This window comes from Bos taurus, chromosome 21, assembly GCF_002263795.3.
Source record: "Bos taurus isolate L1 Dominette 01449 registration number 42190680 breed Hereford chromosome 21, ARS-UCD2.0, whole genome shotgun sequence".
Lineage (NCBI taxonomy): Eukaryota > Metazoa > Chordata > Mammalia > Artiodactyla > Bovidae > Bos > Bos taurus.
The window spans coordinates 30,389,793-30,417,703 of record NC_037348.1 but is presented as its reverse complement, the minus strand read 5'-3'; the positions used below and the strand labels follow the sequence as shown (position 1 = coordinate 30,417,703).

The 27,911-nt window shown below is 45.3% G+C and overlaps 1 protein-coding gene across 1 annotated transcript in view; it reads left to right on the top strand.

The window, feature by feature from the left end:
* The window catches only part of TBC1D2B (TBC1 domain family member 2B), a 90,246-nt gene that overhangs the window by 43,732 nt on the left and 18,603 nt on the right, over window positions 1–27,911 (top strand). Inside the window, exons 4-8 of the mRNA XM_024982019.2 lie at window positions 14,140–14,303; window positions 17,725–17,957; window positions 18,645–19,040; window positions 23,985–24,095; window positions 25,433–25,626. Coding sequence (XP_024837787.1) covers window positions 14,140–14,303; window positions 17,725–17,957; window positions 18,645–19,040; window positions 23,985–24,095; window positions 25,433–25,626 — 1,098 coding nt within the window. The remainder of the gene's footprint in view (window positions 1–14,139; window positions 14,304–17,724; window positions 17,958–18,644; window positions 19,041–23,984; window positions 24,096–25,432; window positions 25,627–27,911) is intronic.

Sequence of the window (27,911 nt, the reverse complement as noted above, 5' to 3'; positions counted from 1 at the left end):
TTTCTTTTTTTGTTTGCAGCGTGCTTAAAAAAGGTTTAAATATCCAGTAAAATGCTTTAGATGCACAGAGATTTTTTTTGTTTGTTTTTTTGAGAGGTTTTAATGACCATAGAAATATTAAAACAAATTTCTGTATTATAAACTAATGGCTTAAAAATTACATATATTTTATATAAATTTAAATGGTATTTTAGAGTGTCATCAGGGCTTAAGGGATAATTGAATGCTTGTCTGCTGTGTTTTTATTCTGTTTATCAATACAGTTGAAACTCTCCTAACCAGCTTCTACCAGCTGCCCTGTTTACCTGGTATTTTAAATTGTCTCTATAGAGCCGTGGTCCTCAATGACTGCAGGAGATTAAGGGCTACTGCAGGGCACTCTGTGCCCCTACTCCCACCAGCCAGCTGCAAATTTACCAAGAGCTGGCTGACTTTGTTCCTAACTAGTTAATGCTAACTAGTTGTACATGTTACTGTAATTATATAATTGAGTGAAATACTTAGTAAACCCATAACATGTTAAAATCAGTTGCTTTTTCTGTGAAAAAGCAAGTTAAATGCTTGGGGGAAATTTGATAAAGGTGAGTCACTAAAAAATAGCCAGGATGTGGGTGACACAGTTGTGAAAGATAGGAGAAAAAAAATTGTTCAAAACCTATAAAGATTCTATGCTTAGATTGTTTTTCAACTGTAAGTCCCTAAACTACTTTTTAAAAAGAAGCAGAACAAATTTAGAAAAGTCAGATAATGTCTTATGGGTGTGATTTATCCAGGAAAGATAGCAGGGAGCCATGGTCAGTAGCCCCAGACTCAGGAGGAAGCCTTGGCCGGCCTCCCTTAGGGGGCTGGCACGCCAGTGCACGCTTCTGTATGCCTTCACCGGTCCATGTGTCTAAGTTACTGGTAAATGGTTTCCTGCTTTAACCAGGGTTTTCATTAATCTACTAACAGTCCAGATCACTTCAGGTAGAAGAATTGGCTCTTGTGTGCAGTTCTAGCTGATCCTTGTGTGAGTGTGCATGCTCGGCGGTGGGAGTGTGACTGTGTGCCCTGGAGCTGTGCAGAATTCGAGTGAGGTGGGTATGCGTGGGAGGTGCTCGGGCTGCAGCCATGCTACAGGTTATGTGATGACGGTGAGCACGGCCCTGTGGTTCTGTGGGTCTGGACTGGGTGTCCATCCAGGAGCTCAGCCGTGCCTGACACACGAGTGAGCGGCAGGAGTGGGGTCTTGCTGCGGCTCGTGCTCTTTGTAATCAGCCTGGGTTTTGGAATCACAGCTCTGCTACTCATTAGCTGTGTGATGCTGAGCCAGTTTTTTAAGTTCTCTGAGCCTTATATTCTCCATTAGTAAATTGGCGTGTGTGTGTTTGTGTGTGTGTGTGAATACCCTTCCCTATTGGTTGGGTGTGAAGGTGAAGGTTATTAGTAAGAACTGCCTGGCTGAGTGTCTGACTCAGTGTAAGTGCTCAGTGGAGAGTGCTTACCCGATCTAGTGCTGCTGGTATTGCTGCCACTGTCGTTACCCTGCCCCCGCTGAGCCAGTAAGTGAAGTGGGTCTTTATTATCCATCAGTGGAGAGGGTGTCTATCTGGAGGATGGGTGTGGAGACTGGGTTGGCTAAGAAAGCGTCCTTATCCTTCCAGTCTTGCCTCTGATGGGTCTTCAGCTGGCCCTGCCGCTAGCCCTGCTCTGACCCTTTGTTTTTTGCTCCCCTCTTGAGCCCTCAGGCCAGGTAGATACAGTTGTTCCCGTGAATGGCTGGTGCTCTCAGGAGACTGTTCTGGTTTGGTTAGCTAGGACCATGGCTGGTGGCTCACCCTGTCTGTAGCAGAGGGCCTAAAGCAAGGGGATGATTGGTGAATTTGGGGAAGTCATTCATGCCCAGTAGCTGTAACGTGGTATTCATCTGTGGTTTTCCCTATAAAGCTGAGCTATGTTTATACCAAGAAAGAATTTAGTCACCATACTGCTGCCCCACACTGATGATTTAAAGCCTGGCCTCCCAGAGAGGCGAGTGTGGAGGAGGGTGGCCAACTCCTTGGCCGGTGGAATTTCAGTGATTGCACAAGCTGGTCGGGCTGTCTGCGCCCTGCTGCATCAGCGCCCAGTCCTTGCTGACATCTCCTGGGAGTGGGGTTCACGCTCAGCACCTCTGTCCCAGCTGTCCTCGCCACCTCCACTGGCCACGCACTTCCAGGAACCCACATGTCAGAAGGGGCACGGTTGTGTGACACCACTCTGAAAATCGCTGCAATTGTGAGAGGAGCCATGGCTGTGGCATATAACCCTGGCTGGGATGTGTGGTCATCCTCCTTGACTGGGAAACAGAGAACTTAGGTGCCTTATTCAGGGCCACCAAGGGAGGACAAGATTGGCCCACGTCTGCCATGGTATTTAGAATTGGGGGCTGGGAAGGGGAAGCTGCCAGCTCCTGTTACCCTCTGCAGGGCCTGGGCCCACCTGTGGCAGGAACCCTACTCTCAGTGACCTCAGTCAGTTCTCACCACTAGTTCAAGGTTTGCAGGAAGAGTCTCCTCGCCTTAGGCTGCAGGCCATACTGCTGAACGTGGCCTCGAGGCCATAGGGCTCATCTCCCCCTTCCGCCTCCTCCCCGCCCGCCCCCACCCCTCCCCACCTGCTTGGCCTCTTTCAGTTCTGGAAACACGCTGTCTTCCCTACAGGCCCTGCCTCAGGCTGACTTTTTGCTGGGAGGACTCCCTCCTCCTAGTGACTCCTGGTCACCCTTCATAGGAGCCTCGTTCTACTCACCCCTGTGCTTCTTGTTCACAGCCTTACTTCCACTTATAATTATTCTGTTTCTCTGCGTTCTTGTCTGTGGCCACCTCCCAGGTGGGGCTGGGAGCTCCAGGGGCAGGGACCCGTCTGTCCTGGCATGTGTATCCCCAGCTCTGCACACGGGCCCTTGTGTGTGTCAGGTGTCTGCAGCCTGCTGGAGGAAGGAATGATGAGTAAGTGAAAGGCTCAGTACCCTTCCCGGCCCAGAAACAGCCTCTGTTCCTGCTCCTCAGGGTTTTTCTGCCCTCAGCCCCGAACACATGTGTGGGTGGCACATACCCTCCTGCTGGGCACTGCAGTTCCTCGGGTGCTGTATTTTCTATTTGACCTCCTGGGAAGGGCTTTCTCTCTAAGGAAGCGTTATTTACCTTTTTGACTGGGAATCCACAGCAAATAATATCTATTCATACATAACTGCATAGTGTTTGTAAGCACACAAAACAGACATTTCATAAAATTTTAACTATTACATCTAGTAAGGCTAAGGTTTTTTCTTCCAGTGTATTAAAACAGTTCTCATCATGACCCTCAAAATTGATTTTATGGCTCTTTAATTCAGTCTCCTGACCTGCTAATGGGTTGCCACCCACAGTTTGAGAAACACCGCTCTGAAGGCTGCCCCTGGCTGGGTACCCCCACTCTCCAGTCATCTTTGTGTTTTCTTCTCCCCTCTTCCTGTGTGGCATGCATGCTCCCTTGGATAAGAGGTGGTCCCTCCCTGCCTTTGAGGTACTTACAGTCCTCCGGGGAGACAGACGGCAGGTAAGGAGTCCTGTCACAAAGCACTGGAGGCTGCAGTTGAAGGCTGAACCTGGCATGTCCTCCTAGCATGAACCTCCCTAGGGGCACTGAGTGGGTGGCGGGGGAGACGTTTGGGAGGGCAAGGATGTGCCGTGGAGGATGAGTTTTAACTTGGGACTTGAAGTGTCAGGTGGGACCTGCCAAAGGAAAGGGCAAGTGCAGAGACACCTTTGCAAAGGTGTGGAAGGCAGAGCAGGGTCTCATGAGTTCACCAGTTCATGCGCTGGGAGCGGAGGGTGCTGAGCGGAGGTGATGACTGAAGAGTTGCTGAAGAGGCCAGGAGGCCCAGGGTGAAGTGATGGGGTAGTGTCTGTCCTATGGGCAGCAGGGAGCCAGTAGAGCTGTACCTGCCTGGAAATTCTACGATGAGATTATTTTCACTTTGATTCTTTTTTTTTTTGGAGGCAGTGCACATTTTTTTTCCCCCCATCAGTTCAGTTCAGTCGCTCAGTCGTGTCCGATTCTTTGCAACCCCATGGACTGCAGCACTCCAGGCCTCCCTGTCCATCACCAACCCTGGAGCTCACTCAAACTCATGTCCATCGAGTCGGTGATGCCATCCAGCCATCTCATCCTCTGTCATGCCCTTCTCCTTCTGCCTTCAGTCTTTCCCATATGAAAGCCCAGTTTATATATTTTTCTTTTTTCCTCACTTTATGTATTGTATTCAGGTTTAACTATACCTTACGGCATTTCAGGTGCACAGCATGGTGATTCAGCTACACAGAAACACGTATATTACTTTTGAAATTATTTTCCATTATAGGTTATTATGAGATATTGACTGTAGTTCCCTGTGCTATACAGTGAACTGTTGCATATCAATTTATTTTTATTAGAAATCTAGCATTCTGTTCATACTAAGTCAAATGTGGAATCAAAATGTCTTAAATTTTTTAGTTAGGCAAAAATCCGTTAAGTTCTGTAGGGTATATATTATGCATATTATATATATATGTATACAAAAGCTTTTCTACTACGCTTGGTAAAGGCTTGAGAAAGAACATAAAAAAAAAAAAAGGAAGAGATGGGGAAATTGGAAAACAAACTAAATGAAATGGGAGCACTGAATATGAAATAGAAAAAGTGAAACAAACTATATAAAAGTAAAAGATCATCATATAGTCCAGTTGTTTTTAAACATGAGGCAGTGCACATTTTATTAAATGTTTGTTCTGGTGACTTTAGAATTGGTGAACTCATTATCCGTATTAAATATATAGGATGATTTGGAGAGGGCCTTTCTGATGACACTTCTTTCCCAAGTCATTATATCAACAGTAAATATATTTTAACTTTAGACATGATGCTCCAAACTTCAATGCCTGTTGAAATATGGACTGTAACAAAAAGTAGTCTTGCAAAGCCTATGATTCTAAGAGCGATAGCTTGTTGGAGACCAGCTGTATTTGTTTGCTCTGGCCGCTGTTAACAATTACCATAAACTCGGTGGGTTATAACAACATGAATTCATTCTCTTAGAGTTCTGGAGACCAGAGGTCCAAATCAGTCTCACTGGGCTAAAGTCAAGGTGTCAGTGGGCTGGTTCCTTCTGGAGGCTCCAGGAGAGAACGCTTCCCTGGCCTCTGCCAACTCCTGGAAGCTGCCAGCATTCCTCCGCCCATGGCCACATTGCTCTACTCTTCCTCCCTGGTCCCTTACCCAGCCCCTTTTTTTATAGTGGTATTTTCCTGTGCCTTCCTCTTATAAGGACACTTATGATAACATTCAGGGCTGTCTCAGATCATCCAGTGTAAACTCATCTCAAGATCTCAGTCATGTCTGCAAGTCCCTTTTGGTTATTTCTGCTTTTTTTTTAAAAAAAAAAATCAGATCAGATCAGTCGCTCAGTCGTGTCTGACTCTTTGCGACCCCATGAATCGTAGCACGCCAGGCCTCCCTGTCCATCACCAACTCACGGAGTTCACTCAGACTCAACGTCCATCAAGTCAGTGATGCCATCCAGCCATCTCATCCTCTGTCGTCCCTTTCTCCTCCTGCCCCCAATCCCTCCCAGCATCAGAGTCTTTTCCAATGAGTCAACTCTTCGCGTGAGGTGGCCAAAGTACTGGAGTTTCAGCTTTAGCATCATTCCTTCCAAAGAAATCCCAGGGCTGATCTCCTTCAGAATGGACTGGTTGGATCTCCTTGCAGTCCAAGGGACTCTCAAGAGTCTTCTCCAACACAACAGTTCAAAAGCATCAATTCTTTGGTGCCCAGCCTTCTTCACAGTCCAACTCTCACATCCATACATGACCACAGGAAAAACCATAGCCTTGACTAGACGAACCTTTGTTGGCAAAGTAATGTCTCTGCTTTTGAATATGCTATCTAGGTTGGTCATAACTTTTCTTCCAAGGAGTAAGCGTCTTTTAATTTCATGGCTGCAGTCACCATCTGCAGTGATTTTCGAGCCCAGAAAAATAAAGTCTGACACTGTTTCCCCATCTATTTCCCATGAAGTGACGGGACCAGATGCCATGATCTTCGTTTTCTGAATGTTGAGCTTTAAGCCAACTTTTTCACTCTCCACTTTCGCTTTCATCAAGAGGCTTTTGAGTTCCTCTTCACTTTCTGCCATAAGGGTGGTATCATCTGCATATCTGAGGTTATTGATATTTCTCCTGGCAATCTTGATTCCAGCTTGTGTTTCTTCCAGTCCAGCGTTTCTCATGATGTACTCTGCATAGAAGTTAAATACACAGGGTGACAATGTACAGCCTTGATGTACTCCTTTTCCCAAATAAATCATTTCAAATAACATTGTCCTGGTGTCCTTGTACATATGTCTCCATATCCTTGTGAGAATCTCTCTGAATAATTGATGTGTACAAGAGGAGACACTGCAGCATTGGAAAGCTGTTGCCGGTCAGAGCCCCTCCACCCCTACTTTTTCTTTCTCTTGATGGGGCTCGTAGTCAGGAGGGATAGAGCCGATTGGGCACTCCGGAGGTAGCCTGCCCTCCTTTTGCAGCTGTCTTCCTGCCATAGACAAGGTGATGATAGAGCCCCAAGCTTGCTTGTGCAGGGTGTTTGTGGAGTTTTGAGCTCTTGAAGGATTTGATGATGTATTTTTCCAGCCATTCTGTCAGCCTATAAAATTCTAGCTGATTATCAGAGTCAAAATGAATATTGAAATTATTACGTTTTAGATAAACCTTTTAAACTGTATGTAGAAAAATCGAATTAAAATATGTGAACCTAGAAATAGAGGTTTCCTTATTAATTATATAGTTGCTGCTGTTTGGGTTTTTTGTTTTTTAACTTTCATTGGAGTTCAGTTGATTTGCAGTGTTGTTGCTGGTGTTCGTCTGTAAAAGTTCAGCCTGCACACTGCAGCCATCAAGGTGACATTTGGCTGCCCGGTGGTCCCTGACTTTACCTTTCAGATCAGAGTAGCTGAGTGTTTAGTGAATGAAACAGCAGGCACCTAGTACGGTGCCTGGAAGGACGCAGAAGTTCTGCTCAGAGGTGAACAAGCACTGAACGAGAATGGCCCCGAGCATCGGCCAGTAGAACCCTGTTAGACTGGTTGTGAACTCGCAAGAGTGCGCTGGCAGGACACTGTGCAGAGGCCTCTGCTGACTGGAGAGGACACAGTGGCTTGAGGAGCGTGTACTCTACTGACCCCCATGTGGCACGGTCACAGAATTGGCTTTCACCGCGTAAGATCAAAAAGCAGCAATTAGTGTTTCAGCTTAAAGAGGCTTTCGTTTTGAGCCTGATCTCATTTCTTCATCACATAAGGCTTGGCAGATGGTACCTCCCCCAACCAAGGCTCAGTCCCTTGGCCGCAGGTGAGAGCATGGTGTTTGCACATGTGGGCCCCGAGACAGGGTAGGAATGACAAGGCCAAGCTGAGGAAGTCCTAAGTCATGTAAATCACTCTTCTCTCTCCCCAGACAAGTTCAGTTCTTTCCTGCTCTCTAAGTCCTTCTTCTGTATCCCTTTAAGGACCAGAGCTGAGTAGCATAGTTCTAAGGCTCAGGCAAATGGCAAGAAGAACTTAACTCCTCAAATAGATGATGATGGAAGTAACATGTGGCATGTGAGTGAAAGCTGCTGTGAGACCTTGGCTCTAGCAAGGCCAGGGAAACTTTATAGTGTAGAGGGTCCAGGGGCGCCTCTACTCAGCAGTTGTATCAAAGAAATGAGAAAAATCGTATGCAGCTTTTGTTAGAGTTTCTTCTTCTTCTGAGCAACTATTTGAAATAGCTTTCTCCCCAATGGTAGAATTTTTATAAAATCGGACTTTACCACAACATTGCATATTGGGTTATAGTGGGGAATTTCTTGGGGAATTCCTCTATGCAGTTGTCTGTGAATTTCAGTAGAGTGAGGGAAACATAAGTGTATTAAGTAATTTCTCTACATTGTTCTAAATTCTTAAAGTGCTTTGATGAAATTCAGACAAGGCAAAAAAATCATGCTTTCAGAAATGTAAAACATTGAAAAAATGACTGTTTTACATGAGAATATCATCTGATTCACACTAGAGATGAAGCTACATCCCCCCCTTACTTTTAATCTGCCTCAGAAAACTCTGAATGATGCACATTTCTTCCTCTTCTTTATTTTAATAACCTTACTGAAGTGTAATTTACCTATGTTAGGTGTACAGGCTGATGGAATTTAGAAATTACACATAGTCATGTAAACACGTCTATAATCAAAATATAGAGCATTTCCACAACCCTATAAAGTTCTGTCATGCCCCTTTGTATGAAATTTTTAAGGATTTTTTGTATATGGAGTCATGCTATGTGTAGTCTTTTGTATTTGTCTTCTTTCATGAGCATCATCTTTTTTAGACTCATCTATACTGTTGAGTGTTTTTATAGGTCCTTCTTTTTTCATTCCTGAATAGTATGCAGTAAGTATGGATATATCACAGTTTGGTTATGCATTCACCAGTTGATAGACTTTTGGTGTATATCCGGTTTGGGGCTGTTATAAATAATGCTTGCTCTGAGTATTCACATCCAAGTCCTATGTGTAGTTGTTCAGCCACCAAATTATGTCCGACTCTTTGTGACCTCGTGAATTGTAACACGCAAGCTTCCCTGTCCCTCGCCATCTCACAGAGTCTGCCCAAGTTCATGTCCATTGAATCAGTGATGTCATCCAACCATTTCATCCTTTGTTGCCCTCTTCTCCTCCTGACTTCAATCTTTCCCAGCCTCAGGGTCTTTTCTAGTGAGTCAGCTCTTTGCATCAGGTGGCCAAAGTATTGGAGCTTCAGCTTCATCATCAGTCCTTCCAATGAGTATTCAGGGTTGATTTCCTCTAAGATTGACTGGTTTGATCTCCTTGCTGTCCAAGGGACTCAAGAGTCTTCTCCAGCACCACAGTTTGAAAGCATCAATTCTTTGGCACTCTGCCTTCTTAATGGTCCAGCTCTCACATGCATACATGACTGTGGGAAAGACCACAGCCTTACTATATGAACCTTGGTCAGCAAAGTGGTATCTTGGCTTTTTAACACACTGTCTAGGTTTGTCATAGCTCTCCCGCCAAGAAGCGATCATCTTCTGATTTCATGGCTGCAGTTATACATCCATGTGTAGGCATATTTTCATTTCTTTTGGGTAAATATGGGGAATCGGGATTGTGGAGCTCTTTAGCTGAGTGTGTATTCAGCTTGTGAAGATGCTGCCCTGCTGTCCTCCCGTGGCTGCCCTGTCTGTGCTCCCATTAGCAGCCCTGCTGCCCTCCCGTGGCTGCACCGTCCGTGCTCCCATTAGCAGCCCTGCTGTCCTCCTGTGGCCGCACTGTCCGTGCTCCCATTAGCAGCCCTGCTGTCCTCCCGTGGCCGCACCATCCGTGCTCTCATTAGCAGCCCTGCTGTCCTCCCGTGGCCGCACCATCCATGCTCCCATTAGCAGCCCTGCTGTCCTCCCGTGGCCGCACCGTCCGTGCTCCCATTAGCAGCCCTGCTGTCCTCCTGTGGCCGCACCGTCCGTGCTCCCATTAGCAGCACATGGCCTTTGCAGTGGTTGCACATCCCTTCCAACACTTGGCATCACCAGTGTTTTTAACTTAGCCATTGTGGTGGGTGTGGTTCGCTTCAGTTTTAAGTTGCATTTCCCTATTGATTAATAATGTTGAGAATCTTTTCCTGCGCTTGTTGGCCATCTGTGTATCTTTGGAGAAATGACTGTTCAGGTCCTTCATCCAGTTTTTAATTGAGTTGTTTCTTCTTTTATTATTGAGTTGTAAGAGTTCTTTGTATTTTCTGAATACAATTCTCTTATCAGATATAGGTTTTGCAAATATTTTTCAAAGAAGAAAATATTTTTAATCTTGATAAAGTTCATTTTGTCATTTTAATCATTTACACATTGTGTTTTTTGTGTTCTATATAGGAAGTCTTCGCATAACCCAGTGTCACAAATATTTTCTTGCCTCTTTTCTTCTAGAATTTTAGTGGTTTTAATTCTTACTCATTTATATATTTTAAGCTAATTTTTATGTGTTATGTGAGGTAAGGGTTGAAGTTCATTTTTTCCCCATACAAATAACCAATTGTAGTACCACTTTTTGAAAAGACTGTCTTTACTCCATTGAATTTCTTGGCATCCTTGTTGAACATCAGTTGACATAATTACTTGTTTAACATTGTACCATGCGTGTTAACTTTCTTCCTTTCGTCTTTCCTCTGTTTTATTTGGATAGTTTCTGTTCCACTGTCATCACATTCACTAACCTTTCCTTCTGTGGTGTCTCGTCTGCTATGAAGCCCATCAAGTATATTTTCAACATAGACATCATAGAAAATCTCTAGATTTAAAAAAAAATTAAAGTATAATTGATTTATGATGTGTTTCAGGTGTATAGCTACGTGTTTCAGTTATATATTCTCTTTTGAGTTTCTTTTCTATTTTAGGTTATTACAAGATACTGAATATAGTTCTTTGTGCTATACAGTCAGTCCTTGTTGTTTGTTCTATATACAGGAGTGTGTGCGTGTTAATCCCAACTCCTAATTTGTCCCTGCCCACCTCCTTCCCCCTTTGATAACTGTAAGTTTGCTTTCCATGCCTGTGAGTCTGTTTCTGTTTTATAGATAAATTCATTTGTGTTAGTTTCTTCGATTCCACATGTAAGTGATACCATATGTTTGTCTTTCTCTGTCTGACTTACTTCACTCAGTGTGATAATCTGTAAGTCCAGACCTGTTGCTGCAAGTGACAGTATTTTATTTTTTTTGAGGTTGAGTAATATTCCACTGTGTGTGTGTATGTATGTGTATGTGTTGCTAAGTGGCTTCAGTTGTGTCTGACTGTTTGCAACCCCATGGACTGTAGCCCACCAGGTCCTCTGTCCATGGGATTCTCCAGGCAAGACTACTGGAGCTGGTTGCCATGCTCTCCTGCAGGGGATCTTCCTGACCCAGGGATCAAACCCACATCTCCTGTGGCTCCTGCACTGCAGGTGGATTCTTTACCTCTGAGCCACCGGGGAAGCCCCGTGTGTGTGTGTGTGTGGATGTGTATATGTATATTTACACACCACATCTTCATTATCCGTTCATCTATTGAAAGGCATTTAGCAGGTTGCTTCCATGTCTTGGCTATTATTAACAGTGCTGCCGTGAGCACTGGGGTACATGTATCTTTCGAATTTGAGTTTTCATGTTTTCTGGATATATGCCCCGGGATGGGATTGCTAGATCGTATGGTCACTTTATTTTCAGTGTTTGAAGGAGCTTTCATACTGTTTCCCATAGTGGCTGCACCATTTACGTTCCTATAACAGTGAAGGAGGGCTCCTTTTTCTCCATACCCTCTGCAGCATTTGTTATCTATAGACTTTTTGTTCATGGCCATTCTGACTGGTGTGAGGTGATACCTCATTGTGGTTTCGATTTGCATTTCTCTAATAATTAGCAGTGTTGAGCATCTTTCCATGTGCCTGTTGGCCATCTGTATGCCTTCTTTGGAGAAATGTCATATTTAGGTCTTCTGCCCATTTTTCTGTTTGTGTTATTGTTTTTAAAAATACTGAGCTGTATGAACTGTGAGCTGTTTGTATATTTTGGAAATTAATCTCTTGTCAGTTTCATTCTTTGCAAATATTTTCTCCCATTCTGTAAGTTGTCTTTTCATTTTGTGTATGGTTTCCTTTGCTGTGCAAAGCCTTTTAAGTTTAATTATGTTCCATTTGTTTATTTTTGCTTTTGTTACCATTACTCTAGGAAGCAGACCTAAAAAAACATTGCTGCAATTTATGTCACAGAGTATTCTGCTTATGTTTTCCTCTATCTCTAGAAGTTTTGATTTGAATTTTTTAAACATCTTTCATATCTCTATTTAACTGTTTAGCTTTTCTTCTAGCTTCTCAAACATGGGGAAACAGTTTTAATAACTTTCGAAATTCCTTTCTATTAATTTTATTACTTGTCATTTCTGAGTCTGTTTATTGATTTTTCTCCTGAAAATGAGTTCTATTTTCCTACTTCTTTGCAGGCCTGATAATTTTTTTTATTGAATGTCAGTATTACGAGTTTTACCTGAGTGCTGGATTTTTTGGTGTATGTGTTCCTACGTGCATGTGTCTTTTATTTATTTACTTGGTTTGGCTGTGCGGGCCTTCGTTGCTATGTGGGCTTTCTCTCGCTGCGGCGACGGGGGCCCCTCTCTAGCTGTGGTGCGCAGGCTCCTCGTGGTGGCCTCTCTTGCTGCAGAGTGCAGGCTCTCGGCCCTCGGGCTCAGTGGTTGTGGCGCACAGGCTTTGTTGCCCCTTGGCATGTGGGATCTTCCCAGACCAGGGATCGCACCCATGTCCCCTGCCTTGGCAGGTGGATTCTTAACCACTGGACCACCAGGGAAGTCCTACATATATTCTTAAGCTTTGTTCTGGAATGTAGCTTAATTATTCAGAAACAGTTTAAAACTTCAGAAGTTCACGTTTAAGCTTTTTAGGTAATATAAGAACAGCCTTTAGCTCAGGGATAACGTCAGTAACCTTTTTCTGAGTACTCAACCTGATGCCGCAGGAGATTCCACTCTGGCTGGTGGGGCTTTACAGTATTCCTGGCTCTGTGTGAGCCTCAGGGATAGTCTCTGCTCCTGTAGCGAGTTCTTTCCCCATTTTCAAGTAACTTTTTTACACACAAGCCTGATACTACTCAGCTGGAGACCTAGGAACCCTCTGACATTTCTGTAGCCCTCTGTACAGCCTTCTCGCCGATACTATGCCCTCTGAACTCCACCTGTCTTGGGAGTCCCATCTCTGTCTTATCAGTTCATGGCAGGGCTACCCCTGCGTCCCCCTGCCAGCTCTGCGGCCTGCAAGTCTCTAGGCACTACTCTTGGACAGGGGAAGGGCCTGCCTGGTTTGCGTTCCACCGCTCAGGGGCCACTGCCCTGTGCAGCCTGATGTCGTGTCTGAAAATCATTGTTTCCTCTGTTTTGTTCAGTTTGTCAGTTGTTTCAGATGACTATAAATCTAGTTCCTCTTAGTCCATCTTTACTGGAAGTAGAAATCCCAACCTAGTTTTTAGAAGTTTTAATGAAATAATTTTAGCATACAGGCAAGTGTAGATTGTAGTGAGTTGACTACCTGGGTAGCACTACCAAACTATGTAACATTGTCATATTTCTGCTGCACTTTTAAAAGCACAAATTAAAACATTACAGATACAGTTCAAACCTTCTCTTGTCTCCACGATCTCATTCTTCTCTTGCCTTTTATGGAAGTAACCAGTATTCTGTATTTGATAATTGTCATTGTTATGCGGACTTTTAAAGTTTTGCTACATATGTATGTATAATGATGTCTATTAGTAGTATTATCTTGAAGTTAAAAAAATAACATGAAACATGTCGTGCTTCTGTTTTCTTTCTTTTCTCGTTCAGCATTTAAAGAATATTTGTCCATATGCTTCATGTAATCTTAGATAGAATGTACATTCCACAAGGACCAGAATATTTGTTCACTAGCAAATCCCAAACACTTAGTGCCTGGCACGTAGTAGGCACTTACTTAGTATTTGTTGAATGAGCAGATTCACTTTGTGATGTATAGTATTTGGCTCTGTGAATGCGCTCCGGTTCATGTGTCCTCTTGTCAGTAGACGTTCGGGTCGTTTGGGTTTTGCTAATACGAGCAGCGCTGCAGTGGGTGTTCCTCCTCGTGTCTCCTTGTGCACATGTTGAAGAATTTCATGCTGAGATGTTGGGCCTTCGGGTCAAAACCTCTTCAATTTATCTGTATGTTGCTGAATTGTTCTCCCTGGTAATAGTTCCAATTTATACGTGCCGCCAGCAGTGTATGAGAGTTCTCATTTCTCCATATCCTCACCAACATTTGCTATAATCGTATTTTAGTTTTTGCCTATCGTATATATGTGATATTTGTTGTTGCTGTTTTTCAGTCACTAAGTCGTGTCCGACTCTTTGCTATCCCATGGACTGTAGCCTGTTAGGCTTCCCTGTCCTTCAGTATCTCTTGGAGTTTGCTTAAATTCATGCCCATATGTGACATTACATTTTGCTTTGCCATTTTTTAAAAAGTTAAACATTTTGTTTTTCCCCATAGAAATTCAATGTCTTCTTTCCGTCCCGGGAAAGGGCATAATGATAGTCGGAGGAGTGTGTTTTACACCAATGAAGAGTGGGAGCTTCTAGAGCCAAGCCCTAAGGAACTGGAGGAGTCCATGGTGCAGGAAGAAAGGAAGAAGCAGGCCCCTGAAGGCAACAAAGGTATGGACGTGGTCCCTGTTGTCTGCCGCTCTCGCCTCTGCCACCTGCTAACCCCTGATGCCGTGGGAGACCCTTGGTCACAGGTATCGCTGGGAGCATGAGGCCCAATGGGAGGTGTGTTCTCTCTGTGGGAAACAAAATATAAAAGCTTAAAAATGAGATGTCACAAGAAATAAGTAAATGTCCTGTCCTGGGTTCTGAGACTTTTTCAGGAAATGGGAAATCCAGAAGTCATGGTGCTCTTTACGGAAATACTGATTTAAAAAAAAAAAGAAAACTTTCTATTTATAGAGATGTGTTAATGCACACAAAAGTAGAAAATGCAGTGTCATATTCCACAGCTTTGGCTTCTTTCTTCTCTGAGCTCCTGCCCCTCCTGGCATCTACCACCAGCTGGGTTATTTTAAAGTAAATTCTAGATATTAATCCACTGCATCTGTAAACATTTTAGTATGTATATCTAAGAGGTGATTCTTTAAAAGAACCACAGCTTCAGCATTAAACCTAAATACAGCTTCAGTAAGTCCTGCTTGTCTTCTTCCCCAGTTGTTCTGTAATTCTTGCAGTTGGCCTGAGCAAATGAGGTGCTAACAGGGCCCCCAGGTGTGTTTAGTCGTGTGTCTTTTTAGGTCTCTTTCAGGCTGAACAGCTCTCTGTTTTCTTTTTGTCTTCCATTTACCTTGCTCTGCTTGTTGAAGAAACAGTCTTCATGCTGAGGAATTGCCCACATTCTGGATTTTGATGATTGTATTTCTGTAAGGTCATGTAACAGGCTCCTCCATCCCTGTATTTGCTCATACGCTGTTTACACTGTACACAATATTTCCTGTATACACTATACACAGTATTTCCTGTATACACTGTACATAGTATTTCCTGTATACACTGGTCGCTAGAGCAGAGGCCTGTACAGATTCAGGGTTGACTTTTAATTATGACTAGAGTATATTTTGGGGTGGAGTAGGGGCTGGGGATGTTGTTTATTTCTTGCTGAATCACATCCGGAAGATGTAATATCTGGTTTTCCCTCTTTCTGTGATACTAAGGTCCACCAGGATTTAAGGTGTCAGCCTGACTCATTCATACACTTCTCCATCAGCATTTTGTTAAGCAGCCTTTCATGGTCCCACAGCCGTGGATCCATTGAGGGAATATCAATGTTTTAAATGTAAAAATAGGAATACATAATTTTGAAATTCTTCCTTGTACTCGCTTCTGGCATGGGCTGGCAGGAATAGGAGGCAGAGTTTTAGGAAATCTTTACTGAGAGCACATGTTCACTAAAGGAAATATTTTTCTGTCCCCTGGAAAAGGACCACCGTGACTTGCTTTGGTGGGGAGTTCACTTGTGATCTGCAGGATGGTCACATGGAAGCCTGTGGTCCAGTGTGACGTGGTGAAGATATGGCCAAGCTGAGCATGCCTTGTGACCCAGTGTGTGGCACAGCTAGGGGGGCACCCAGTAGAGGGGCTCCTTGTGAACTGGGAAAGCCTCCTGGAGGAACAGGGATTGGGGCTGGGGATTTGGATTGTTGAAGGTAAATATTGTTGGTTCTGATTTCCCCTAGAGACTCTAGGATGAACTGGAAGGGTGCACAGTAGAAGACTGGAAAGGAAGAATCAGTGAAGCTTAGTGACTCGATCAAGGCACGAACTGCCAGCCCTGCTGGGGGCAGTGCCTTAGTCTCTGCTCAGCCCCTGGCCCTTTGAGAGGCAGCCCATGTGAAAGACACAGAGAGACAAAGATGGCTCTGATTTTTATCTTGTTGATTCATGGGTATTTCCTGTGAATCAGGAATCAAGCCCACCAGCTTCTTGTCCACGTTATTCATGGGAAATAAACTAATCTCCATGGGCTTCCCCGGTGGCTCAGTGGTAAAGAATCTGCCTACAATGTAGGAGATGCAGGTTTGATCCCTGGGTCAGGAAAATACCCTAGTGAAGGAAAGGACAACCCACTCCAGTATTCTTGCCTGTGAAATCCCAAGGACAAAGGAGCCTGACGGGCTACAGTCAATGGTGTCCCAAAGAGTCGGAAACAACTTAATGACTGGACAACCACAGCAGCAATAAGCTGATCTTTATACATGCAGAGAAGCCCTCTAGTCAGAAATGTATAGCTTGATGGATTTTCGCAAAGTGAACATATCCATGTAGCCAGCACTTACTGAAGAAACAGCACAGTGCCGGGGCCAGCCCCGTCCCCAGACCCCTTCGCATCACTTTATCACCTCCCACTCCCTCCACCCCACAATCACCCTCCTGACTCCTGACATCGTAGATTTTGTTTTGCCTGCTTTCTAAATTTATATAAATGGAATCTGTATAGTATGTACTCCTGTGTCTCCTCTTTACATTTTTAATATATATTCAAATCCACCTACACTAAAATTTATTTGGCTATCTCAGTATTTTTAAGAAAGAGAATAAAATGGATTTACAATTAAGAAAACATGAACTGGGGGTTTTTGTGGGGTTTTTTGTTGTTGTTTTTTCTTTTTTAGTAAATACAGATGAGCAGAAAGCAAGCAGCCAGGGATCCCTAGTGTATCTCTAAGTCCTGCCGCTAACCTTGTAGATGTCGGCCCTGTCCTCACTGAGGTGCCCAGGGGAAGGGATACCTTGTGCTCAGGATGCTGATGCTGTAGGAACTTGGAGCACCCGGGTTTTTCCCTGTCTGTTTCTGTTCTCTTTGGTCCTCAAAGTACCTGAAATTGGAAAATGGTGATGTGAACATACAGGCTTAGAACGGATCTTAGGAGAAACAAACTTAACATTACAAAAGAATCTTAAGAGACGTATAGTACAGTTTTGTTATAAATTCCTCATTAGTACTGATGTACAGTCTAACTTTTTTTTCACCTGTCTTAACGCAAAAATTGAGCATTAAACATTAAACCTCGCCGGTGGTTTAGTGGTTCCACCACCACGGCCCAGGTTCAGTTTCTAGTCAGGAAAAACTTTCTTAGCTTCCCTGGTGGCTCAGTTGGTAAAGAGTCTGTCTGCAATGCGGGAAACCCAGGTTCGATCCCTGGGTAGGGAAGATCCCCTGGAGAAGGAAATGGCAACCCCCACTCCAGTATTCTTGCCTGGAGAATTCCATGGACAGAGGAGCCTGGTGGGCTATAGTCCATGGGGTCACAAAGAGTCACAAAGAGTCAGACACAACTGAGTGACTAACACTTTCTCTTTCAATGCAAAAATTGAGCCATCGAATAGAGAAAGTTTTCCTTAAAAGTGATCATGTGAAAGATCGTCTTTGGTTCTAAGTTTGGTTGTTTTCAGGAACAAGGTAGGAGCACAGTGATGCACGCAGAACTCCTTAGACGATGATATTAATGTATTTTAATGTATTTTACTGGAATTTCTGGAAGGAAGATCGGGGCTGAACTTAAAACAAGCTTTTTTTTTTTTAATGTAGGAATAACTGGCTCAGGATTTCCCTTTGATTTTGGACGTATTCCCTATAAAGGAAAGCGCCCTTTGAAAGAAATGATTGGATCATACAAAAATCGTCACAGTATTGGTGACCCTTCACCCGAGGTGCCATCGGGCAGTGGCAGCGCCAGCAAGCCGGCCTCTGAGATGCAGCTGCTTGTCCAGAACCAGCAGGAAGAGCTAGAAAGGTTAAGAAAAGACTTAGCCAGTCAGAAGGTAATTCTCCTTCCTCAACCTTTGTATCTTATCTCACATCAGCAGGCCAGGGACCGGAGGAGAAAAACCCGGCTTTCTTGTTTCTCTAACTCTGTTATTTCCCAGAAGGTGCTTTTCCCCTAAGAGTTCTGTGTTGCCATGGCCACTGACATAGGCACTGCTGCTCTGCTTGATCGTTTATTCATAGATACTTGAAATTCTGAGGAGAGTGAAGACCCTCAGAGTGAGTTGGGGAGGGTGTTGTCTGCACCTCGCCCACTCTCTTTGAGTGTAATTCCAGCCCAAGCCCTGTGAATAGTTTTTAAGAGTTTCCACATCCTGTTAAACAGCAGCTTTTTTTTTTTTGAGCTGATCACACCTAATTATACTTAATTCCTCAGCAGATCAGTGAACTTAAAGCTCAGATGTTTTAATATGGATGAATGTTCCCTGGGAACCGTTGCTAATTGCAGTCTGGCTGTCCACCATTTCCTGCTTCCTATCATTGTTCTCTGCAGACAGCCTTTATGGAACAAATATTTTTCCTTCTCTATTTTTTGAGATCCTTCAAGAGGAAGTTGGGTATTAAGGTATTTCCATTAAATTTCTGCATTTGCTCAAACTCTAATGGTTGCTCCGTGTAGACTTGTCATGATCTCTGCTTTTCCTCCCATCCCTGCTCCCTGATCCATCTTCCCTGGCTCCCAGGAGCTCGTGCGGCTGCTGCAGCAGACGGTGCGGTCCTCCCAGTACGACAAGTACTTCACAAGCAGCCGCCTCTGCGACGGGGTCCCACAGGACACACTGGGGCTTCTGCACCAGAAGGACGAACAGATTCTGGGCCTCACCAACCAGCTGGAGAGGTTCAACCAGGAGAAAGACAGTCTTCAGCAGGAAGTGAGGATGCTGAAGAGCAAAGTGGGCGAGCTCAGCGAGCGGCTGGGGATGCTGATGGAGACCATCCAGGCTAAGGACGAGGTCATCATGAAGCTCTCCCGGCAGCTCAGCGAGTGTGAGGGCAGCGCGTCCTCTCCCACCTGCATTCCCGGCTCTCCCGTGGCTGCCCCCGCGGGCAGGGACCAGCTGGAACTGGACTGGTTGAAAGTAAGAGCAGAGCATGGGCTCCTGTTATGGGAACAAGAAACCCCAAATCCTCTAACAAGTCTGTCCGTTGATGGCAGGCACTCTAGAGCACCTGGCCTTGGTGAGCTAGTTCGGCATGACAGCAGAGCAGCTGTGCCCCCTTTTTTTAAAAAAAACAAAACAAAAAAAACAACAAGTGTCACAAGACTTCTAGTCAGAGAACTATTAGTTTCCTAAGAAGCTTCCTTGGAAAATGAAACTCTGAGTCCGTCGATGTCGCCATAGGTCAGAACAGTTTCAGATCTTCCCCCTCCCTTGCAGCTGTGACTTCTCTATTCATACACCCTTAGAGCTTCATTATTCCATGTAACCTCCTGCAGCTGTTTCTTGCCTCCTCTGTGCATGGACCACCCCTGGCACAGCTGCCTTGGCACACAGTGGAGGCCAGGTGAGGGAGCAGCGTTCCTGACAGCTGGTGTGGGCTCAGGTAGAGAAGCAGACCCTGCCTCCCAGCATACTTGGGAGAGGGCCTGCACAGAGTCAGTTGCCCCCACGCCTAAGGCAGGAGCGTCCTGACGCCCAGGAGGGAGGGCAGGGTCTCCTCCCAGTGTGCCTCTCTGGGCTGCCCCTGGGATGGGAGGCTGGTTCTTGACCAGAGGTGGCTCTCCCTGTCACACCTGGGGCGGTGACCAGCGGATGAGGTAGGAGGAGCACAGAGAACGCTGGGAGGCAGGGGGCAGACAACTGCCCTGTGGAGAAACCTACCTGGCCCCAGGGGAGAGCCGAAAAGCCTTGGGCCACTGTCAGCCAGGCCACCGAGAGGGTCCCAGAAGTTTTTCTGCCATCAGCTCTCGATTTGGAGAAGTTTCAGGTGGAGAAGTGTCCCCTAGGATAGAGGCATTTGGTATAACCCAGACCCCAGCTGTCCCCACGCAGGTCTGCAACTATCAGTCCCACCAAAGTCTTCCTCACCTGGCTGCAGTTAATGTGGCACCGAGGGTATTTTGTCCCCCAAATGCGGTTTATCCTTGAAGGGCAAAGGTTTGCGCGTTTGAGATGGTTCCTGAGCCTGCTTCACGCCTGGCCGTCCCTGTCATGCACCGTCAGTGGACTGGTTGACTGATAGTCATGCCTGGACCTTAGAGATAATTCTTAAATGGAAAGTAAAACTCTGGAATAATAGATGACTTTTTTGGAATATGTTTGTGGTCTCCCATGGTGACCACTTCTTAGGGACAGCCCCCAGTAGAAATGTGAGGCCAGAAGGATTTATTGGTGAGAAAAACCTAAAGGGCAACAGCAGCATCACAGCCCTCAATCTCTTTACTTTATAATTATAACTGCTACAAAAATAGCCGTGTTAAAAAAAAAAAAAAGGTCTTGGTTAGTGTTGCCAGTAAAAGTTGGTTTTGTGTATACATGCAAGCTAGAGTGTATACATGCAACCTTAAATATACATCCCTTTTTTACAGTATTTTTTGAGTCTCTTTTTATAGTCTTTTTTTACATCCCTTTTTACAGCCTGTTATTTAAGGTCAACTGAATTTTTAAATTACTAATTATTTGTATTTATTTATTTGGGTGTGCCAGGTCTTAGTTGCAGCACATGGGATCTTCAACCTTCATTGTAGCACATGGGGTTTTAGTCGCCTGCTGTGAACTCTGAATTGCAGCATGTGGGACCTGGTTCCCTGACCAGGGATTGAACCCAGGCCCTCTGCATTGGGAGGGGAGGGTCTTAGCCACTGGACCACCAGGGAAGTCCCTCAACTGAATTTTAAGTTTTGCAAGCATATCTGTTTTTGTAGTATTTAGAGAGAAGCACAAGGGTGTTTGGTTTCCAGGCTGCAGTGAGTGGTGCTCTGCAGGGGAGCACGTTTTACCAGGGAGTGGAACCGAGGTGTGTGTGGGGGGGATTCCAGATTGTTCATCTTTTGATTCTGTCATCATTATTTATCAGCCTCTCTCTTCTTTCCTGTGATTTGCTGTTCCATGAATATCTTCATACATACAGCTTTTCCTGCTTAGTACTCATTCATTCATTCAGTCAGCCAGCCAGCCAGCCATGTGGTGGGCTTTGTACTCTGCACAAAGTAGGCAGTCTCTGTCCTCCTGGAGTGCAGAGTTTAGTTTAGAAAGCACAAAAATGGAAAAAGCAGAATCACAACTGTAATAAACACCAATGAGGAAGGGGGTGTGGCCCAGTATGGTGAGGTGGTTTAGATTGAGCATGGGCTCTGAAGCCAAACTTGGCTATATTCAAACCCGGCCTTATCACTGATGACCTCTGACCTGAGGCAGGCTGGTTCACCTCTCTGCCTCAGTGTTCATCTGCAAAATGGCACTTACCTTATAGTCTTGTAAGGGTTTAAAGAGGTAGTCCATGTAAAGCCTTCACAGAACACCTGGCATCCCATAGAGTTTTATTTTAATCGTTATTTTTTTGGCTGCTTCAGGTCTTACTTGCAGCGTGCACGATCTTTCATTGCAGTGTGTGGGCTCAGCAGTTGCAGCTCGTGGCTCCAGAGAGTGGGCTCAATAGCTGTGGTGTGTGGGCTTAGTTGCCCCACGGCATGTGGGATCTTAGTTTGTTTACAAGGGTGGAACCCTCATCCTCTGTGTTGGAAGGCAGATTCCTAACCACTGGACCACCAGGGAAGTCCCCCTGCTAGAGTCTAAGTTAAGGCTGTGATCGTCATTCTAGAGAAAGAATCCTTGAGGTGCACTATCAGGACTTCCTTAGACTCAAGCACGAAGTTTAACTCAAAGACGTGTCCTGCTCCCCCAACCCACCTTGTGGTGCCCAGTCTCTGCCCATCACGGTCCACTGTATTCCTCAGTTGCCCTCTAGGTCACCTTCCTTCAGTCAGCCTGCCTTTTGGTGATGTTTGTTCATTGTTTCCAAATACGAGAGCTTCCAGACACCAGAAGAAAGGAGAACGTCATGATTTAGATTAGAAAAGGAAGTCTGTGGACCTCATTCAGGGTCTGACAGCGGCTGTCTCCAGTCCTTGTCATGACACATGTTCTTGCTGAGACCGAGAACGTGTGATGCGGATCAGAGCTCAGGTGGGAGTTGGGGCCAAGCACCCAGGCCAAGGGCCCAGCAGGCCTGGCTCCCAGACCCACACTTAGTCATCGCATGGCCTCCCTGTGACTCAGCTCTTCATTTAGGAAACGGAGATGATGAGCAGTTGCCAAAGAGTAGAGTTGTGAGGTTTAAGTGAGACTGAGGCTCTCTCCCATGCTTAGCTGGTCTGTAAGTGTTAGCGATTACAGGGACTCTGTAAGTGTTAGCGATTACAGGGACTGTGGGAACATTTTCAGTTCTTCTGTGTTTTCAAGGGAAATTGTATGCCGCCACAGTGGTTCCCAGTTTGGAGATGTGGGCATCTCTGGACACATCTCTGGGGAGGGCTGTGGTCTCTGTCCTGGGACAGCACAGAGGTCAGGGCCTTTCTTGACTGCCTGGCCTTGGACCAAGGTGCTCGGTGACCACCCTTGGACCTATCGTGACTAGCTCCTCCTGAGGTTGAGGGATCAGAGATTCCTCGGGAACTTCACACACAGTAGGGGACAAACCCATTTGCAAAAGACTGGATTTTGTAGGGAGCATTTAGAAATCACTGCCCTAATTGTCTCAAAGATTACCTTTCCCTTCCTTGGCTCCGAGTGTCAAGGGCTGAAGCTAACACACAGCATCTGCTCCTGCCAGACCTGAGCTTTTCGTTGGACCTGGTGAACTTGTCGAGAGCTTGTGATGTTCTCTTTGTTTTGCCGGTGCTGGGTCTTGGTCGCTGCGCGTGGGCCTTCTCTGGTTGTGGAGAGCGAGGGCGACTCTAGTTGAGGTGCGCGGGCTTCTCACTGTGGTGGCTTCTCCTGTTGTGGTGCGTGGGCTCTGGAGCACGCAGGCTCTCCTTGTGGCCCACAGGCTGAGTTGCTCTGTGGCATGTGGAATCTTCCCGGACCAGGGATTGAACCCATGTCCCCTGTTTTGGCAGGCAGATTCTTAACCACTGGACCACCAGGAAAGTCCTTGTGATGTTCTCTTAAAACATAAAGCAAACGTGTCAAAAGTTAACCACTGGCAAATTTAGGTGAAGGGTATATTGTGTTTATTGTACTTTTCTTCCAACTTTTCCATAAGTTTGAAATTTTTTAATGTAAAAAAAATTGAGGAACGTAATTTCTTTAAGTGCTTTATACACTGTAGGCTATAGGTATTCATTATTAAGTGTAATTCTTTAGTTAAGAACATTGTATATGTGTATAGCCTTTTCTACATAAACTGGATAAGTAAAAATGAGAATGGACAGAAAATTTGCTCAGTTTCTCTAGTTAAAAAACAAGATGAATACAAGGCATTACCTTTTGTACCACCTCAGTGAATGTGGGTAGATAAAATATTTGTATAGATTTAGGACATAAGTCCTACTTACTTCTCCTAAGGTCAGTTGAGAAAAATCACCACCATCAAGTAAATTTATTTCCCCATCTCCTTCATTATGCAGTGGTCCCTACTTTCCTTCCCCTGCCAAGGGTGGCCATAAAGCTTAATCAGAAAGTGCCTAATAAAAAAAAAAAAAAGAAAGAAAGTGCCTAGTGATCATTTTCAGTTCCTTAGAACTTGGTCTAACTTAGAAAGGGCTAGCCACAGCGTCCCCGTTGGGCTTCCCTGGTAGCTCAGCTAGTAAAGAATCCACCTGCAATGTAGGAGACGCAATGTAGGTTCGATTCCTGGGTTGGGAAGATGCCCTGGAGAAGGGAACGGCTACCCACTCCAGTATTCTGGCCTGGAGAATTCCATGGACTGTATAGTCCATGGGGTTGCAAAGAGTCAGACACAACTGAGCAACTTTCACTTTCAGAAAGGGCTATTTGATTGGTAAGGGAGCAAAATATTAATTATAAAGGATAATCAACATTCAACCAGTGTGAGTTGATGAACTTTTTTCTTTCCAACAGGATAATCTACAGGGGTACAAAACCCAAAATAAATTTCTAAATAAGGAAATCTTGGAACTTGCAGCTCTACGGAGAAATGCAGAAAGAAGAGAGAGGGATCTGATGGCAAAGGTGGGTCAGTGTGGGTACATTCTGTCCTCAGGTGGGAAGTGATGTGATTCAGAAACAATTCAGAAATGGACATGCTTTCAAATCAGTTCAACCCCCATGCTTGAAGGGATGTGGTTACTGATACCAGAATATATTTAAAATGTAGTGATAGCACTGTTTAATTTCACTTTGTGTGATGAAGACAATAGAAGTTCCCTGAGATGTGGGTTTTATTCACAGATAATGAAGTTTATAGAAAAAAAAGACACAGTTCTGAGGTCCCCCAAATTAAGATTGTTTGGATTTTTTGATTTTTGCTGTTGAGTTGTGTGAGTCAGTTCCATATCTATAAATGGGGGTGGTGAGCATGATGCCTTCTCTGAATCTGATAGGGTTGGTGTGAGAGTCAGATGTGACTATGCTGATAAGTCAGTTGGTAAAGAATCCGCCTGCAATGCAGGAGACCCCAGTTCAGTTCCTGAGCCAGGAAGATCTGCTGGAGAAGGGATAGGCTACCCACTCCAGTATTCTTGGGCTTCCCTTGTGGCTCAGATGGTAAAGAATCTGCCAGCAGTGCGGGTTTGATGCAAACCCATGTTTGATCCCTGTGTTGGGAAGATCTCCTGGAGAAGGGAAAAGCTACCCACTGCAGGAGTCTGGCCTGGAGAATTCCATGCAATGTATAGGCCATGGGGTTCCAAAGAGTAGGACACGACTGAGCGACTTTCACTTTCACTTCACTTTCAAAGAGGGCTTTGCAAAGTGTACAGACATCACAGATATTCCAGTGATAATCAAATGAAATTCAGTGACACTGTGTCAGCAGCTATTAAATGCCTCATATACCTTTTGAACAGTCCTCAGAGCATCTTCCCAGGCCTTGTTCCTGCATGTTTTCAAGGGATGTGTTGATTTGTCTGAAAAGGTAGCAGATGGGAGCTGGTGCTGGGTCACAGCATCCTGGGAAAGTATTGAAATACCATAAGGTGGCTGCCTGGGGCCTGTGTGCCAAGCTGTGCTCAGCTGGACCTCAGTAATGAGTGTGTGGCCTGGTTTCTGCTGTTCACCTCAACGCTGTCCAGAACTCGTGTGTTGACACGCAGAAGCCTTATTACCAGTACTTCTCTGCTTATTACTTTATTACCAGTACTTCCCCCAGAGGGAAGAGGGGGCCCAGTGGACCGTTTAGATAAGACAAGTGGCCTGTGGCATAAATTCATCTCTGCCTGGGATATAGTCCCTCTCTGGCTCACTTCCTGGTGGTTCTGGGCTTGTCATTCGTTGATTGCTTGAGGTACTTGAGGATTGCTCTTCCCGTGTGTCTGTCTGGACGGAGGTAACTGTCACATTCTCTGCAGTATTCTAGCCTGGAAGCCAAGCTCTGCCAGATAGAAAGCAAATACTTGATACTGCTCCAAGAAATGAAGACCCCAGTTTGCTCAGAAGAACAGGGGCCTGCTCGGGATGTCATAGCCCAGCTGCTGGAGGACGCTCTGCAGGTTGAGAGTCCAGAGCATCCAGAGCAAGCGTTCATTAAACCTCATCTTGTCAGGTAAAGGAGCTCACGACTGCTGGGGGGGGGGACCCATTTCTCAAGCCCCCCTTTAACTACAGTGGCCACTCACCAAGAACTTTACACAGTTCTCTGTGTCCCCTTCGATGCTCATAACAAGGACTGTCAGTCAGGTAAGCTCATCAATCTTGCTGTCATAATCAAGTAACAGAGCTGGGATTCAGCCCAGGTCTTTTGATTTCAAGACTTTTCTTGCATGTACCGTGCCACCGTGGATGCTTGCCAGTCTTGCTATAAGAGGAGCCAGTCCTCCGAGGAGTAGAATCTTCTCCAGAGACCCATGGGTACAGCTGCACTCCTGGGGAGTTTGAAAGCAAAGGAGCCCCTAAGTGGGTAACTGGGCCTTCTCTGTAAGGGAAGCACACTTGGGTAACCTGATCCAGTGGTTCAGAACTCACTGAGGGTCTGATGCAAGCCATGGACACGCTTGGCCCCAAAATGCGGTTGGACACACACACAGTATTGCATATGTTTTTCAGAAAATCACGGAGTCTGGCAGCCTGTAAAGTATCTTGGATTAAGAACCTTCATATCCTAGTTTCTAAAAAATGAGATTTATGAAACATTGGCAGGAGGAGAAGTCTGTGAATGCGCTCAGTCCAGTCTCCTCCTGTTTCCGCCCCCACTGTGCGTGGCTTCTCCTGCCCCGCCCTGGTCCCAGGGGAAGCCCTGCCTCAGCCTGACCCGCCCTTTCCCTTCTCTGTGCCTACAGCACTGGCCTGCCTTGTCCCTGCTACTCAGATGACAGGTAAAAAATATGCTATCGGAATGCAACCAGTGCCGTCGTCACAAAACTTCTACTGAGGTCTGTGTGCCAGGAGCTGTGCCACTGCTCATGTTTGACACTCAGTGAGGAGGGTGTTTATATCCTCAGCAAATGCAGACGCTGGGGTCAGGGAGGGGATGTGTGACTCGCCCAGGTCACACAGCCAGGGAGTGGCGAGGACAGGACCCCAGTCTGGCCAGCCGGGTTCCCCACTCGTGCACTCCTGCTGTGTTCCGGGAGCGAGGTGGAGGGACAGACTCCCGTGAGGGCAGAGCCCAGCTGTCTCCCCTCGGGCACCACATCGTCTTCCTTCACATGTTTGACTTTACTGTTTACGTTGTATGTTTTCAAACTTTATGTATAAGTAGAACGATAACTGTGTATGTTGAGTTACTTTTAACTTTTCGTTACGGAATTTCAAAGTAGTAGCATCATATGACACCCCCGTATGTAAGTGTAACCCAATAATTTAACAATTAACATTTTGCCAATCTTGTTTCTTCTTATCCTTCCCCTCTGAAACTTTTTTCCTGATATATTTTAAAGCAAGTACCAGGCATGTCATTTCCACTTTCAGCACTTAAATATGTACCTCTAATTGAAGACACTTTTTAATATGCTAATCCTACCATATTCATACCTTTTTGTGACTTATTTCTTTCAACATTGTTTTCTGAAATTATACAGATGGATTTATATAGCTCCTGAGCAAGTTTTTTATCTGCCTTACACAGCTTCGTTGTATATCACTTTTTTATTCCTTCATCTCATTGTAGACACTTTAAGAGTAGTTCCCTTTTTTCTTTTTACAAACTGTGATACAGTAGACATCATGGTGTGTGTATCCACGTGTCCATGTGTTGGCGTGAGAGTTTCTCCATGTTGGATATGCTTATCTTCAGCTCTGCTGGATCCGATTTTCAGAGTGCTCCTACAGGTTTACAGACTCAGCAGCAGTGTGTGAAAGGCCTCCTTTTGGTTTCCCGTGACTGCCATCACCATCAGTGTTTTAAGTTGCTAAGTTTGTGATACATATTTACTGTCTAACGGTTCTGTAGGTCAGCAGTCCAGCATGGTCTTACTGGATGAAATCAGGGTATCAGTGGGGCTGCATTCCTTCCTGGAGGTTCTGGGAGACAGTTTGTGTCCTTGCTTACTCAGGTTGTTGGAAGGATACAGTTCCTTCTGGTTGTAGGGCTAGGTCTCTGTTTCCTTGCTGGTTATCAGGTGTGGCCATTTCCAGCTCCTCGAGGCCACCTGTTTTCCTTGGCTTGTGGCCACTTTCTTCTATCTTCAAAGCCAGTGACCGTGGGTCCAAGCCCTCTCCCACGTCACGTCCCCCTGACTCTTCGTCCATTGTCACATCTCTCTGGTCCACTCTCCTACCTTCCTCTTCCTTGAAGGGCTCCTGTGATTACTGTGGTCCCACCTGGGACACCCCGGATCACCTCCCTGTCTTAAGTGCCATAGCTGAAATTCCACATACGCTCTACCTCTT